General features: G+C 47.5%; 1 protein-coding gene across 5 annotated transcripts in view; it reads right to left on the minus strand.

The window, feature by feature from the left end:
• Positions 1-3,098: 3,098 nt before the first annotated feature.
• Positions 3,099-15,870, minus strand: part of CLUH (CLUH binding protein of NUMT mRNA) — a 56,345-nt gene continuing 43,573 nt past the window's right edge. For 4 of the 5 annotated variants that reach the window (XM_073316035.2, XM_073316033.2, XM_073316036.2 and 1 more), the window contains 9 exons: positions 14,917-15,070; positions 14,012-14,151; positions 12,938-13,018; positions 11,828-11,953; positions 11,110-11,231; positions 9,071-9,164; positions 8,023-8,157; positions 6,341-6,414; positions 3,099-5,082 (listed from right to left, as the gene is read on the minus strand). In XM_073316035.2, coding sequence (XP_073172136.1) covers positions 4,914-5,082; positions 6,341-6,414; positions 8,023-8,157; positions 9,071-9,164; positions 11,110-11,231; positions 11,828-11,953; positions 12,938-13,018; positions 14,012-14,151; positions 14,917-15,070 — 1,095 coding nt within the window. In that variant the 3' untranslated portion in view covers positions 3,099-4,913. The remainder of the gene's footprint in view (positions 5,083-6,340; positions 6,415-8,022; positions 8,158-9,070; positions 9,165-11,109; positions 11,232-11,827; positions 11,954-12,937; positions 13,019-14,011; positions 14,152-14,916; positions 15,071-15,870) is intronic. The other variant, XM_073316034.2, reaches the window with a different exon arrangement.

Consider the following 15,870-nt stretch of genomic DNA (forward strand, 5'->3'; position numbering starts at 1 on the left):
TGCTCTAGCCTATTCAGTCTTGAGCAGTTAAGTTTCACATCAGACAGTGATTGCAAAGGTGGTTCCTTCTGTGCATGTCCCCTCACTCCCAAGAACAAACAAACCACTTGCTACCACGATCAATGCATGGCTTACTTTGTGTGCGGAATTTGGAATTGAAAAACCTCTTTAACTGTTGAGGGTTAAAGAACTTTGATCCTGGTAGTTTAATTTATGGATCAGTGTCTGCAGCTCTCTTTCCTACAGTGCAGGCATAAAAGGAGTGAGATTCTTTGCTGTTATAGCTACAATTCTCTGTGGAGTTCTGTATTTTTTTTGCTCATTTCTTCCTCCTCCCTCCAATAGCCCCCCAAATGAGCAACTTTGTTTAACCCTAGGCAGCACTGCGATTAGTCATTAGAATTGATTTGGTGTTGAATATGGTATCTCGTTACTGTACTTTCCAAACCTACATTCTTGTCTGTGCCTTATGAGGAAACCACCTAATCATCAGCTGGTTGCTCCTGATTGTTTCTTGAAACAAGGCTAGACTCAGATGCTGTTACAGATCCACTTTTAAGTTTACACCCATTCTTTCCCAAGGTCTAGTTGAAATACTTTGCACTGTCCTGAGGAAATGGCTGAAGGGGGTACCACTCCTTGGCCAGGGCATTTATTTTAAAAGAAAATATTGACTAGGTGGTTGTAAGGCTGATGAATTGAGTTTAAAAAACAAACCCAGGCGGTGTTGAGCCAGCATGTGATGCAATATTGGTAATGTGCATCTTGTTTTCTGCCTTGCTCTAGCAGGTACCTCTCTCACACACTGCTTTTTCACACTTAGCAGGCATGTGTCCTGTTCCCACTCCAGTGTGGGAGGCCAGAGGTGGGAAGCTGGCTTTTAGGCTCATGTGGCCTGAAACGACTCAAAACAAGGGATCGAGTCTGAAGGGTTTCTAAAAAAAAAAAAAAAAAAAAATGTGGCACCTTAGAGACTAACAAATTTATTTGAGCATAAGCTTTTGTGAGCTACAGCAAATTTGTATTAAGAAGTGGAGCCTTTCCACTGACAGGGAAAAAGCTCGGAGTCCCTTTTTGGAAGTGATGGGGAGGAAAAGCCAACACCCTCTTGGAGAATCAGAACAAGATTATTTTGAAAAACTGATCAGTTCTAAGCCCCTCTCTTCCCTATAAACTGCTCTAGTATAAGCTACTCCTGAAGCTGGGTAGAGCATAATTATACCAAGCAGGAAGGAAAATTAACTACTCCCAGGGGTTAGGAACAGGGCTTGAACATTCATTTTCTTTAGTGTTGAGACAGACAGGTACCTCCCCAGCACTGCATGAGGGGGCAGGGGTGGAGTTGGTTACGTGGTGCTATTTTTATTAACTTAAAAAAACTTACTAAAATGCAGAAATCAGGCTAGAGAACAAAACATGCAGGAGGCAGGTGGTGATTCAGCTTCTGTATCTAAGTCTCATCTGCCCTCCCCCCCTTACTGGGTGTGGTAGTAAATCAGTTTAGACTACTCCTCTGCTTCTGTGACTGTCCAATTCATTTCCCCCACGGCCTGGGTCGTGACTCTGCCTGTGAAGAATTCATCTCTGCAGGGACGTATCACTCCTGAAGTGGTGTGTAGCTTACCGAAAGACCTGTGCCACCGTTGTGTGGCTAAGGAGCACAGAACCTACTGCTCCAAACCCCAGCCTTTGTGGATGCTGCAGCAGAGACTATCCATTTTCATAGGCTACAGGGGAAGGAGAACTGCCTACAGTCCATTTGTGTTGCATTCCCCCCAAGCAAAGCATAATGTGAGACTGTTTAAGGGCTTGTCTAAACACCATAGCAGAGTTTAAAAAAAAATCGTATCTTGACACAAGGTGTATAGACCAGGCCTAATTTGGAAATAGAGACTTACACAATTGTGGATACTTCACTAAACAGGAACAGACGGTCTCCATTATTTCCTCAGTATCTAGGCCACCTACACCTCCTGCTGTGCCAAGAACTGGAGTCTTGGGTGTTATGCATCTGGTTAAAAGGAACCCAGAGGAGTTCATGCTTGGCCTAGCTCCAATATTCAACTCACTAACTCCTATGCTACTTTACCTCTTTCCAAAGAGAGGGGGTGGGTAGAATCCAAACAACTGACACTTCATCCCAACTGTTTAGGTCTCTTCCTTGCTGTTCATGTCCTACATGTACATCCAGGTGCAGTATAAATTACATTGCTGAAGTTCCCTTACTGTGAAATCATTAGACTGCACTATAAAAAAGGACAAAATTGCAGAGGGGTGAGAAAAGCAGTGGTTTACCTACCTCCAGGGACCTTGAGAGACAACCCCATGAGTTGTTCTATAGTTACACAAAAGTATTGAGTGCCCTCAACATCAGATACGCCATCAAAACTCATGAGGATCCTACCAAACTACATTAAGTATTTTAAAGAAATGAAAAGTTACTCACTTTATAGCAGTTGCCACATTTTACAGAGGCAGAATGTTTGTCATTTCATCAGAGCAAGAGTAGCGGCAGGTCAGTTACCTTCTATACAATTTGCATGTGGTTTTAGACAGGATAAGAGCAGGGGACCTTGGAGATGGCTGAGCACCCATGCTTGATTTGTGTTAATGGCCACAGCTGTTGGTATTACCTTTTTCAAAGGAGAGAGATTCAAGCTGCCTGTGTTGCAAAACAAATTTGCCTAGGATCAGAGCAATCTTAACAGGACACTGGTGCAAAAATCCACAATGCAGGTGGTTGGTTTGTTTTGAGCTTCATTAGAAATACAGAGCCACTGGGGAAAAGATGACATTTTAAGCACTTTAAGGGAAGTATTAGCTCAACTGAGTAAGACACTCACATCCCATGGAAGTTCAGTGGCACCTGGATGATTAATGCCTATGTGCTGATTAATGCTGGGGTTTTCACAAGAGCTTGAGTGTATCTTAACCCACCTATGACTCTGGGCTCAGTCCTCTTTGGACCTGGTTTACACCATGGGTATTTCCCCTTCTTTGCACTAGTGTGAAGTAGAAGAAGTGGCACCATAATCTGTTAAACAAATCCCTGAACTCTAATTTTGTTGTGTTGAATGAAAGCAAACTTCTTAGTAAACTACTTTGCACATTTTATTTTATTTAAAAGAGGTTTAATTAATGGACTAGAACTGGAAGACATTACCAAAAACCCTTTTGTGAAAGATGCCTTGTCATTTATTGAATGGTTTTCCACAGGGGAGCAAGTTCTTTTGGATCAGGGATGCCTTCTGCTTTGTACATTCACCCCCCCACCCCACCCCACCCCTCCCCTCAAAAAGTTACAAATACCCAGTACTGCAGTACAGGAAACCAAGGATAAAGAGCACAGTGATAGCACTTGTTTTCCCAGAAGGTCATCAAAAAAGCAATGCAAATTAGCATAGTACCAGTGCTGACAAAGAGACTGGACTCCTTGGGCAGCATGATATGGTTTTGGACTAGCAAACATCTCACTGTATGTCTTCATTTACTTGGAAAAGGACATTCAACTCTGTCGGCATCCCATGACCTGCAGTGGATCTCACCTATTTGCCTTGTGACTGCACACTAGGAAGCATGCTGTATTTCAGGGAGGGCAGGCAGAAGCGAGAAGAGAAAAAGTCAATATTGTTCATTCATTGGCATCTGCCATGTCAGTAACATCCATTGCCTGCAATGGAAATTCTGCTGGGAGCGATCTCAACCCAGCCTGCAAAAAACACAAAACAAAAAAAAAACAACCCCAACAAAAACCCCAAAACAAGACATTATCCCTAGCATTAAGTGCTATGGGATTTTTAGTATTCTTTCAGCCAGAGGGAAAAATGCCTAGCAATTTTAGGTTGTGTAAAGACACACATGATTCAAACCTGTAGAAGTTTGCCGATTACCTTACAATTAAAAGATGATTAACTGCTGATGCTCATTCAGCTTTGTATTAAAGTAGCTGCTGTAAGAAGGGCAAACTCCCCTCCCGCAAGCTACTGCAACAGAGGCCAGGTTTTCCCCTTATGTGAATTTCATTTGTACAGTCCACTTTAATGCCAACACTGATCTAGGGTAGGCACTGGGATTTTCCATTGTAAATGGATTAATAGGTACTTTTTAAAAATTTTATTTTAAACCCTTACTCTTTGGATGCAATTTCCTCAGTTACTCAGGCTCAAGCAGAGAGCACAAGGGCTGCACCATGACCTACAGATCATGAAATCAGAATGTAAACGGTATGAAAATCCCATGGACACTCGGAACTGAACAACAAAAGAAAGGCTAGAGGACCCAAATGGCTATATCCTAATGTAGCAAAAAGCAGTATGTTTCCCCTCACTCTTCACAGGTTGCAATCAGTTAGACAAACCAGTATAGCTGCTTTTTCCCCCCTTAGGGCAGCAACTAAAAACAACAACAAAAAAAACCCAGCATCATTTGGCTTGGAATCCAGGTTTTGAGCTAAAACTGCGCACTGGGATGGGTGTTCTTGCAAAACAGTGTCCCTTAGTCAACGTAAAATGACCTGAGAAATGTCCTACCTCCAGCCCATTCATTTGGAATTCAGATATATGTACAAAGTCAAAATGGACTGATGACACACACACACACACGCGCGCGGCACGCACCCCCCCCCCCCCCCCCCGGCCTTGACAGCCACTGGCTGTCCTCATCTAAGTTGTTCTTTCATACGCTGCTGCACCCTGGCCACCTTTCCCCCTTCGTGTGGCGGACCCGAGCACAGTCCGGTTCTAGTTCTCAACTTAGCTCTTTGCATTGTGTATTAATTGTACCAGTGCAATAACATTGTCAAAAAAAAAGAGAGAAGCTGCCCCAGGGGAGCCCGAGACCCTGGTTCAGACTCAGAAAGAGGGGGAGGGTTTAAACTTTTTTTTTTTTTTTTTTTTTTTAAAGGGAGGTACACTTTAAGCAGAGCTCTGTGCTGGGGGGACCTCTGCGGAAGCCATGCTCGGCTCAGCCTCCCTCTCCTCAGAGCCTGTGTCTTCTGCTTCCAGCTGTTCGCTGCTCTTCACGGCCTCCTGGAGCTGCTGCCGTCGCTGCACCTCCGCTTTAAGGTTCTCCAAGTCCTTTTGGCTAGGGAGGAAAGCAGAAAGGGGGGGGGGCCCGTATTACAGCTACTTCGGGAACGTGAGACGAGGAGGGTGAGCATTGTGGGGGAAGGTAGGAAATCCTGGGGGATTTCCAGCCTCCTCCAGCGTCTCTTTACAATGCCAGCCCTCTGGTGAAGTAGGGCCCTGCACACCACCTGCCAAATGCAGCTGGCCTGTTTAACAGTGGTGGGATAACCCACACTTACAGGCTGCTCCCTGCTACCTCACCAGTCTTGTCACTGTAAAACTCGAGTTATTCAGTAAGGCCAGGATGGGACCGTTCCTTCATTTGGCCCAGGTATGACCCTGGGAACAAGGACAAGCACTATTGTGCTCCTAGAGGAGAGGCCAAAACATTTGCCGACCCGAGGGCCACATCTGGGTGTGGAAATTGTATGGTGGGCCATGAATGCTCACGAAATTGGGGGCTGGGGTGCGGGCTCTGGAGTGGGGCCAGGGATGAGGTGTTTGGGGTTCAGGAGGGGGCTGTGGGTGGAACAGAGGGGTTTGGAGTAGGGAGGGCCTCTGGGCACAGGTTCCAGGGTGGGGCCAGAAATAAGGGGTTCAGGGTGCAGAAGGTGAGAAGAGTTTCCTTTCCCAATGTCAGCCCTCTCCCTACTGAACTGCCACCTGGCTCCAAGGGGCTTTTTGCTGGACTCTCCTCTCTCAACTATACATGGTCCCAAAGGAGACCAGGCCTGCGTTCCCCCTGCACCAGGCAGAGGTCACGAGATCAGCACAGCTTACACATTTCAAACTGCGCCCGACACCTTTGCCACCCTCCTTAGTGAAGCTGCTGACTGCTCCCCTGGGCCCGTGGCCCATCCTAATTCTGGCTGGTGGTCAGCACTAGCTGCCTCTGCCATACCCAAGGGGCAGACTCAGAAGTTTGTAGGCCTGGCATCTGTGAATTCAGCCATACCTCGAGGCCACTGCACCAGGCTCAGAAATGATTTGTTTACCGAAGAGAAGCACTTCGCATTGACTTGGTGCCTTTTGCTAAATGCCGTCAGAAAAATCACCAACTTCCCCACAATTCTTTGCCACTTATCGGGGTCTCCCTCCCACCAACCAAAGAGCCCACACTGAAAAAGAGCTCGATACAAATGGAAGTGTCAGATTAAAATAATCCCTGGGGAACAGGGATTTACAGGGCAAACAGATTTTCCCAAAAACAGCCATGCAGCGGGGCTCCGGGACAAGACCAGAGAAAAAGCACGCCACCAGGTGCCCCACACTACCTGAGCGGAATGAAGAGAATTCCATTGATAATATTGAGCTGCTCCAGCACACTCGCCATACTGGGAGCGGTGAACTAGGGTTAAAAATAAATCAGTCAGTCAGCCATTTGTAAGCCATCCTAAAAAGCAGAGACCCCTCAGCACTGACTCACACTTGATAATACTTCCTTACCTCCTAAGGAGGCTGAAGGATAAATCAGGTGCACCCCTGTACATTTGTACAGCACCGAGCGCAATGGGGCCCTTCTTAGTTGGTCCCCAGGCACTACTGTATTAAACCTGATTACTAGTTCAATGCTGGAGGCCTCAGAAGTGCTTATGTGGACAGGAGAGATGGGAGACAGAGCAGGGCAATAGGACTGCATAACTATCCCAATTTTGGAACCAATTAAATGGGCCAAATTTGAATGGATTTGGGCTTTTTAATTTCAGGGAATAAGGAGAGATTAAATTTTATGGTCTCGTGGATTTGAGCCATTCCCTCAGAAATTGACAGGAGGGTGGAGATGGGGGAAGGATTAGCCTTGGCACATTTAAGCATCTGCCTTAGTCCCTGGCCTGAGTGTGTCACCTAATTCGAGTTGCATCCATAATCTTGCTCAAGACGTTTCGTTTTAATCTCTCCAGTTCTGTAGCTGAAAAGGGGGGGAACCCAGCCGGGAACCCAGCAGTACAGCAGTTCCCGCACAGCAAGTCCCAAGGGCACTCACCGTGTGTGGGCGTTTGGGCTCTTCCCCAAGCACAGCAAGGAGAACTTTGCTCCCGCAAGGTGCACGCGCAGATATGAGCAGCTGGTTTTGGAAGCAGACGCTTCACACGCTAATTGCTGCAGTGTTGGCGGCAGGGCATGGCCCTGCTTGGATAGGATTTGCCGTCCAGCCTCCTGTCAGGCTAGCTCTGCCGACAGTTCGGCTGAACGTTTATTCACCTGGTGCTTGCTTTCCATGTATTTCAAAATGCTTTGCAAAGAACAGGGGCCATTTTATAGAGGAAACGGAGACAGAAGTTAACGGACTCGGAGACAGTCACAGTTAATCAGTAGTGGAGTCAGAACTAAGGCGTTCCAGGCTCCCAAACTCAGACTCAGGGACTGCCTGATGCTTTTGTACCGATTTTTCCAGCTGGGACTGACCATGGTGCAGAGCAATCACCCAACCTCCTCAGTTTGGGGGGGGGGGGGGGAAGAAATCAGAACCCAGCAAGTTCCTAGGCCTTTCTTGCAGTTATCTGACCATGAAACCGCCTGAAAAATTCAAAGCCAACAGCACGTGTCACACTGGTGCATGAGCTAGTGTTTCAAATCTGACTCTTTGAAACCTTCATTTGTAAGAGGCACCCTGCAGTATCAGGTGCTCTCTGTCTAGCCCATTTCTGCAAACCTATAGACCAAGACAGCTCAGTTTCTCTTGGGGGCAAAAGAAAGTCTTAACTACGAGGTTATGGGTAAGGAATCCAGAAGAACATTGCTGAGCAGGTGGGGTTTAGAAATCCAGGGTTGCACTTGGTCACTTCTGTTTTGGAAGATCCTACCTGCCCAAGAAACCCTGTGCAAGTAAAATAGGGAATACCAGTAGAGCGAGTACTATCTCCCAAACCAGGAGAAACAAAAAGTTTACCCATTGCAACTGTTATTGCAGCAAATACATGTCTTTGCGGCAAATACCCAGACGCAGGCAAGTTACCTTAAGTGGCATAATGTTTGCATTGGATCCATTCTTGTAGATCTCATTCATTGTGCGTTGAAGAGCCACTGCTTGCTGAGTCAGGTATTTCAAGTACTCAGAGCTTTCTTTGGTCTTCTCGTGGTGTTCTCCAAGCTGGCCAGAAACAAAACAAACACCCTGTATCAGGACAAACCCCGAACTCTGCCTGACTCACAGCATTTACATGCAGCCGACGAAGTGAGCTGTAGCTCACGACAGCTTATGCTCCAATAAATTGGTTAGTCTCTAAGGTGCCCCGAGTCCTCCTTTTCTTTTTGCGAATACAGACTAACACGGCTGCTACTCTGAAAAGCATCTACATGGTTATTTGAGACAGTGTAAGATCTCACCTACTGCAACCCACTGGGACTGGATTTTGTCTCTCTGTAGAGTGAGTGCGGATGACCTCGTCTAACATGCAACACTGCCTGCAGGCAGCTGCTTATCAAAACGGTGCGCTTGCATCAAGAAGATGCATGTTCTCTCTCCGGTTAAGAGATGCGTCCTCCACCAGACTAAGCATTTTGTCCATGAGAGCGAGCTCAATCGATTGCCTGGCTTCTTTGTCGAACAGGTTTGCCTGAACACGTTGGCAGGTTTGCTGCGTCTCCGTGAGCTCTGCAAACAAGACAGGATCCACCTGCCCCCAGGACTGGTTTGTGTCTTAGATCTGAAAGGGCATTATCGGGAGCGAGACGTGCCCTCTGCATCTTGTCACTGCTTTCTCAGAGCTTAGCATTCTGCAGCAGCGATGAAGCCTGCAGGTGTTTCACACAGACTGAAAATCTGTCCAGTGACTGCGACACTAAGGCTACGAGTCAAACGGGAGACCTTGTGGCAACACTAGCTTTCTAAAGGCACGTGGCAAGACAATCACCTCCTAACAGTCTAGGAGGAGTTCTCCACCAGCTGTTCGTACGAACAAGCCTCCCCCACATTGTAAGATGCAGGACGGTTTCAGCACAGAACTAGGGGCTTCGCACCGGAAAGCCAAATGGGGCAAGCGAAGCAAACATATGCCACTGACCTGATTTTTGTAGATTGTGTAGCCTTCCTTTTCGTGCTGTAGAGCTGATCGGAATTCTGCTTTACTCTCGTACACTCGGGCTACCAAGTGATGGCTGCAATGGAAAAGAAGAAACGCGGAGCTAGATTTAATGAACACATGGTCAAATCAAGGGAGAAAGAGTTCTTCTGTGCTGCAAAGAGGTGCAGGCAATGCTCAGTGCTAAGAACATAAGAACGGTCATACTGGTCAGATCAATGGTCCATCTAGCCCAACCCTGTGACCAATGCCAGATGCTGCAAGGAATTAACAGAACAAGGCAATCATCAAGTGATCCATCCTGTCATCCAGTCCCAGCATCTGGCAGTAAAGCTTAAGGACACCTAGAGCATGGGGTTGCATCCCTGACCATCTTGGCTAATAGCCATTAATGGATCTATCCACCATGACTATATATATATATATATATAAGTTTTCACCTTCACATCATCCCCTGGCAAGGAGTTCCACAGGTTGACTGTGCATTGTGTGAACAAATACTTCCTTTTGTTTGTTTTAAACCTGCTGCCACCTCACCATCTCAGCTCAAGGGATGACCAGGGTCAAAGGAGGCTGCAGCCAGATATTTGACTCTCAGTACAGCGTGTTAGTAGTTACCTTCTCTCTGGTTAACTCTTCAGACTTATGCCATCCTAGATTAGGAAATTACACCTAAAACCTAGCAAAAATAGACCATCTCCTCATCACTCCAGCCAGAGAAGAAAAGTCACCTCAGACTGGACTTGAGATGTTAATTTTTTGGTCACTTTCTACTGCTTGGGAACAAGAAGTTTATTTTCTGTCCAGGACATTTTAAAATGCCAGCTGTATGTTATGTGCTCAGCACTTCCAGGTAATGCTGAAGGCCATGAGAATATCTAAGTGGCCAGGCTTCTCTCCCAGGCAGGTAATTACAGTGAGACGAAGCAACCCAGGGGCCTTCCCTTTCTAAAAGGGCATTTTGTTTTCTTGGAAAGCGAACATGTGAATCTCTTGATTAGCCAGCCCGGAGTCAGAATCTTAAAATAAAGACACCACTGGCAGCAACAGCGGGAGCCGCCGATCCAAATCACCTGGTTGTTCTCCAGTTGGGAAGAGTCACCCTGGCTTGGTCTCAGCAGCTCGAATGTTCTTGGAATGGAAAAAGCTTTCTATGTTTGGCTTCGTTATTCTAAGGGAGGTTCTGGATCTCAACACACATCCTAGCCCTACGGAGGCATGCAGGAAAATGTTCTCTGTAGAATTTGTATCCATCAGTTGGAAAACAAAATCAGACTCGTGGGGGTGCTTCAGAAGATTTCTCTTCACCCTGACGAAGCACAGATGGCTGCAGCGTGGGGGTGGCAATTCCGAGTGGGACAATGCACACTGGCCAGTTTTTCCAAGGGAGAGGTCTGTAGCAATGGGTATTTACCCAAGGAGTTTAAGATCTGATCCTAAGAGGTGCGGAGTGCTCTCAACTCCCAGTGGAGTCACAAAGAGCCACGTCAAGGATCAAGCCCTTAACAGTGAAAGAAAAATGCAAATGATCCCTGTGTCTCCAGGCTATTTCAGCAAGAACCAACAACCAGGTGCTTTCCATCTTCTCAGTCCCCAGATGTACTGATGATATTTATCCCTCTCCTCCCAGCCTTCACTTACTCTTTCTATTCTTACACAGGAAGCAGGGATCATCTTACGGTGTTTGTGGACAACACCTAGCACATTATATTGTGGTAGATCCTACATGTAAATAATTCTAGACCCCGATTCTCAACCTTTCGAAGCAGCTACGCCAGACTCAGCCGAATCAAGCATCGCTACCTTCCAACTGAACTGGGTGGTCAAGCTCATATAAATGGTTGGGGGAAGGAACATGAAAGAATGGAGGCTTGCACACAGCTGACCAGGGACAGCACTCATAAGCCAGAGCGGGGCCCAATCCCAGATACGATGAGGGTAGATTCACAGTCCAACTTTCCTATACAGCGTCATACCCCCAAACAAACTTCAACCCATTTCCCCAGACCGAGGCACCGTACCTCAGTGCAACCTTCAGAGACTTGGAGCCGTGATACTTGGAGTTGATCGCCAGAGCATTCTCCAGGAATCTGAGGGACAGGTCGTATTCCATAACTCCGTGAAGCACCAAACCAATGTTGTTCTAAGGGCAATCACCACACACAGGTCAGAGATCAAGAGGGAGTTCACAGGTCAGAGAACAAGAGGTGACTCCCAACCAAGCCTTTCGAGCTGAAGACACAGAGAAGTTTGTGGGCCTGTTATTTTTATTAGCTCTTTGTAGAGGACCCCACAGAGATCAGGGGCCCATTGCACTAGGCACTGTGCGCACATAACTAGAGACAAACTTTCCTCCAAAGAGCTCTGAGCAAGGCAAACAGAGGGGATGAGAAAGGAAGTATCCTCATTTTACGTACACGGAACTCAGGTACAGGCAGGTTAAGTGACTTACCCAAGGTAACACAGGAAGTCTAGGGCAGAACTGGGAACTGACCCCACATTTCCCGAGTCCCAGTCCAGTGCCTTAGCCACAAGACCACACTTCCTCTTTACAGAGCTACATCTATGCATCTGCAAGCTTGCAGATGCAAAGATCATGCGAAAGGAGGAGTCATGGGACAGGAGGGGCAATAACCACCGTGGGAAGGGATGGAGAGACATTGCCTATTGACGGGATTAAAATAAGTGAACAAGCTTCACAGAGCCTAGACAAGGAGTTTACTCAGAAGGATCACTTACGTCTAAGAGTGCCATTTCTGGGTGGTCCTCTCCAAATACCAACAGCATGAGGTAGCGTGCGCGGTACAGAAGGTTTAATGCTGTGGAGAGTTGGCTGTTGGCAAAGCAATACAAAGCAAGGTGCATCTACAGCATAAGAAACATTCAAAGGTTAAAAATGGGGCATCACATCCTCAGTACAGAAACTCATCTCCCTCCCACCTGCCCCCCCCCTTGTCTGGGGCACTGAGAAAAGCACTGCCTTGAAGAATAAAAATAATTCAGGTTATAACCATTGGAAAGTTACTCATCCACTAGTCAACCTAAAGAAGCCTGATGTGCCGTGTGAAATATAGTGGCAAGACATGGTTGTGTTAATATATAGCTGTCAGTATCTCCTAGTAGCTTCAGAAGATACTTCAAAGTTGACCTGCATGTATACTATCCCAGCCGTTACACAGAATTTTCAAAATTGGGATCATGAGAAGGGGGTGGGGGGGGGGGGGGCTGCAAAAACATACACACATATACACACACATACATACACACACACAAATATCTGGCAAACCAGAACAAAGAAGTGTCTCACACAGCAAGACAAATACAAATCAGAAAAAACAAGACTTTTGTATTATCTTATGGTTGAGCTATTAATTTACATCACCGTAAGACTTGGCAACATTTCAACGTGAGCAACTGCAGGATCAGATTTTTGGAGAGAAACTTTGAATACCGCCTTCTACAGAACGACAAGGCCAAACTGACAGCGTGAGGTTAGCTGGGAGAATCCATTTCAATCTCTCTCTTCCCGTGATGGCTATAAGTGGGGTTTTTTTGGTGTATATAAAGTATTAGCTTAAGGGCCTGCTTTTCACTTTTAACTCTTACGATTCAATGACGCCCCTGAGCAAACAGAGACCCACTTTTCCACACATCTTGTTCCTAGTAATAAGAGGCCTAAAGAAAAGAAACGCCCCCAAGAAAGCGTGCAGCATGGGAAGAACAGGATTACCAAGAGACTGTTTTACAAAGTTAAGGAGGCTGCAGCTGTCTTGCAAATGTGGGCATAAACTGAAGCCGCACAGACACCAGATGCGAACACGACATTCACTGTTTTCTCTTTATACTCACATATTCTTGGATTGTGTTGGGATGCTCAATGCCCAGGACCCTCTCACTCATTAACACTGCTTTCTGTTGATTACTTAAGGCCTACGAAAGAATGACAAACAGGAGGATGTAGCAAATTCTGAGGCATATGTTTCAAGAGATACTTGGGTCGGAACTGGCGAGAGGAAGGTATCTTGGTTTCCAGCCTCTCTCTCTCAAAAAACGGAGGACACTCAGCGACAATTTCCATTCATTTTTGGACTTCAGCAAGAGAAATGCCTTCTAGCGACTCAGTGAGAAGTCTGGGTGAGTTGTACCAGGGCACAGGTAGGTTTGCCTCTTGGCAACTCTTCTGCCTGGGCAAGTGGGAGACCCAGATCTCATTTCCATTGGGAGTCAGAGGATATGCTATTCTCTGTCCCTGGGGTGCACTCTGATAGCCAAAGCCTGAAGGGCTGGAAATCCCAGCACCCTTCAGCCCAAATGAGCCAGCAAGCAGGTCAATGCTGGAGAGGACGACACATATTCTGGGTACCAGATAAGAGAGCCTTCAATAGGAGACAAGGAGAAACCAATGACCTCCAGCGAGGACTACGGGCAAGGTAACAGAATCCAAGTGGAATTCTCATCAGGATGCCCACCTGTACAGTGGTGAAAGCTACAGAGTGCTGGCCACATGGCCCTTGGGCTAGCCAGCTAAGAAAGCCATAAATGGAGAAAGGGGAAACCCACTGAAGCAAATGATTTTGTTTCCTTAAATCAAATTTAATGTTTAGGTAACTGCTTTTCCAAGAGAGGCTAAAAAACTCGTAAGGCACCCATATGCAGTAGGGAAACGGGTGTTCTACCCATTCCAGACACAGGAAAACAGACGGGTGTAAGTGGCCAGAGAGGAGACTGGAATGAGAACCCAGGAGACCTGGCCCCAGGCCTGTTCTCACATCCACTTCTCAGCTCAACTATACTGCTCATTCTGCAGTTATCACAGGAGTCATTAATCTGAAGGCACAAAGGGCAGAGCGGGAGGGGGAGAAGACAGTAACTGCTGACCAACCAGGAGATTTCTTAGGGAAGCGGCAGGGGGGCTCTGGGTACCTCTGAGTAGTCTCCCATGATATAGTTGAGGCGAGCCAGCAGCCGAAGGCAGGCACAGATTTCCACGTGCATAGCACCGTACACGTTGTTAAACAAGTTTAAGGCTTCATTGATGAGTTCACAGCCCTCCTTCAAGAAACCTACAAAAACCCAGAGGAAATTAGTTCTTAAGTGTTAACCTAGGACCTTGATTTCCTTTTCCTGTAACTATAGAGCAGAGAGAAGGCTGGGGAACTTCCTTTGCTGAATCCCTGAGTTACCGTATTACCCACAAGCAATGGGAAATCATAACTCCTAATACCACAGGAAGAATAAGCATAGTCTGTGGGGGGGGGGGGGGGGGGGGAGAGGAAACAGAACTGGGGGGGGGGGGGGTTGGATAGGCATGGGAGTTCTGAGGGGCCTGTCAGGGGACCGGGGGGGGGTGGTCAGGGGACAGGGAGATCCCAGGAGGGGGTGGTCAGGGGACAGGGAGCAGGGGGATCCCAGGAGGGGGTGGTCAGGGGACAGGGAGCATGGGGGAGTTGATAGGCGTGGGAGTCCTGGGGGGCCTGACAGGGGGCGGGGGTGTGGACAGGGGCAACGGGTCCTGGGAGGGGGGCGGTCAGGGGACAAGGAGCAGGAGGTGTTGGATGGGTCACGGGTTCTGAGGGGGGCAGTCAGGGGAGGCACAACCCTCCCTACCCGGCCCTCCATATACAGTTTTGGAACCCCGACGTGGCCCTCGGGCCAAAGAGTTTACCCACCCCTGCCATAGAGGGGGCCCCCCTAGAACAGAGTTTAGGCGCAGTGATCGACATAGGGTAGCCTACCATGCTGTGCAGCGTCTGCACTATGGCTAGGCAAGGCCAGGGTACAAAGCAGTGTTCATCAGCACTAACCCAAAGGGAAGAGGCAGCACGTACCTTGCTGGACCTTCGCTTGCCCGCTCTGAAAGAAGTGGAAAGCATCCGAAGCTTTGGGGTTTACGTGCTTCACGACCGGGAAGATGTTGAGAATATCCTCCTCTGTGAAGGTGGGTTTGTGCCGGTTATCGAAGTTATACTCTTTCAACAGGATCTGAAGGAACCAAAAACCAAAGCCAACATCTTTCAGCTCCTTTCCTCCTTTTGTGCGGCCCTCCCAACGCCCTTCATGGACACCTGGGGCCAACGTTACCCCCAGTGGCACTTGTGTGACCCCCACTGAAGTCCAAAAGGGGCTACCTGGGTGTAATTGAGGAGAGAATCAGGCCTCCCAGGACAGCCCAGCAGCTTTGGCTGCCAGGTCACAGATAGACAGAAGAATCAGGGGAAGTGTGAATGCACACACTGCTAGCTGCCCTTTGGATTTTGTTTTTACGTTGGTTTATGTATGAAGATGTGGGGCAGTGTCTTGAAAGAGGGCCACGGTGGAGGTCTGTCATGGAAGGACGACCTTCAACATTTGCCTGTATTAAACCCCTGCAGCAAACAGATCCCTGTTTTGTTGTCACGGCACCCCGGAGAGGCTGAGCTCTGGGTTGTGCCAGCACTTGCATTATGAACCCTGACGTGCAGGGATTTATAGCCTACAGTCAGGTGCCATCCGAGCTGAATCTTGGCACAAAATCTAAAAATGGGAGCCATTTGTTTTCGGTAAGGAGGACAGCATCGTCCTGCTTTGTAAGACAGAAGTTGACCCTATTCCCCCTAACAGCAGCGGTTTCACTTCATACTGTGCAGGGCCATTTGGCCAGCACCACAGACAGGCCTAAGGACTTATCAGACTGGAGCAGACCAATCTTCTTACATATAGCAGGTTTACCCTTAACACAACTAAATAAAATCCCTTTGAGGGGTTAGAACTGGCATTTCAGCACTAAATCTGTGGGGAGGAGT

The sequence above is a fragment of the Lepidochelys kempii genome, chromosome 17, assembly GCF_965140285.1.
Source record: "Lepidochelys kempii isolate rLepKem1 chromosome 17, rLepKem1.hap1, whole genome shotgun sequence".
NCBI lineage: Eukaryota > Metazoa > Chordata > Testudines > Cheloniidae > Lepidochelys > Lepidochelys kempii.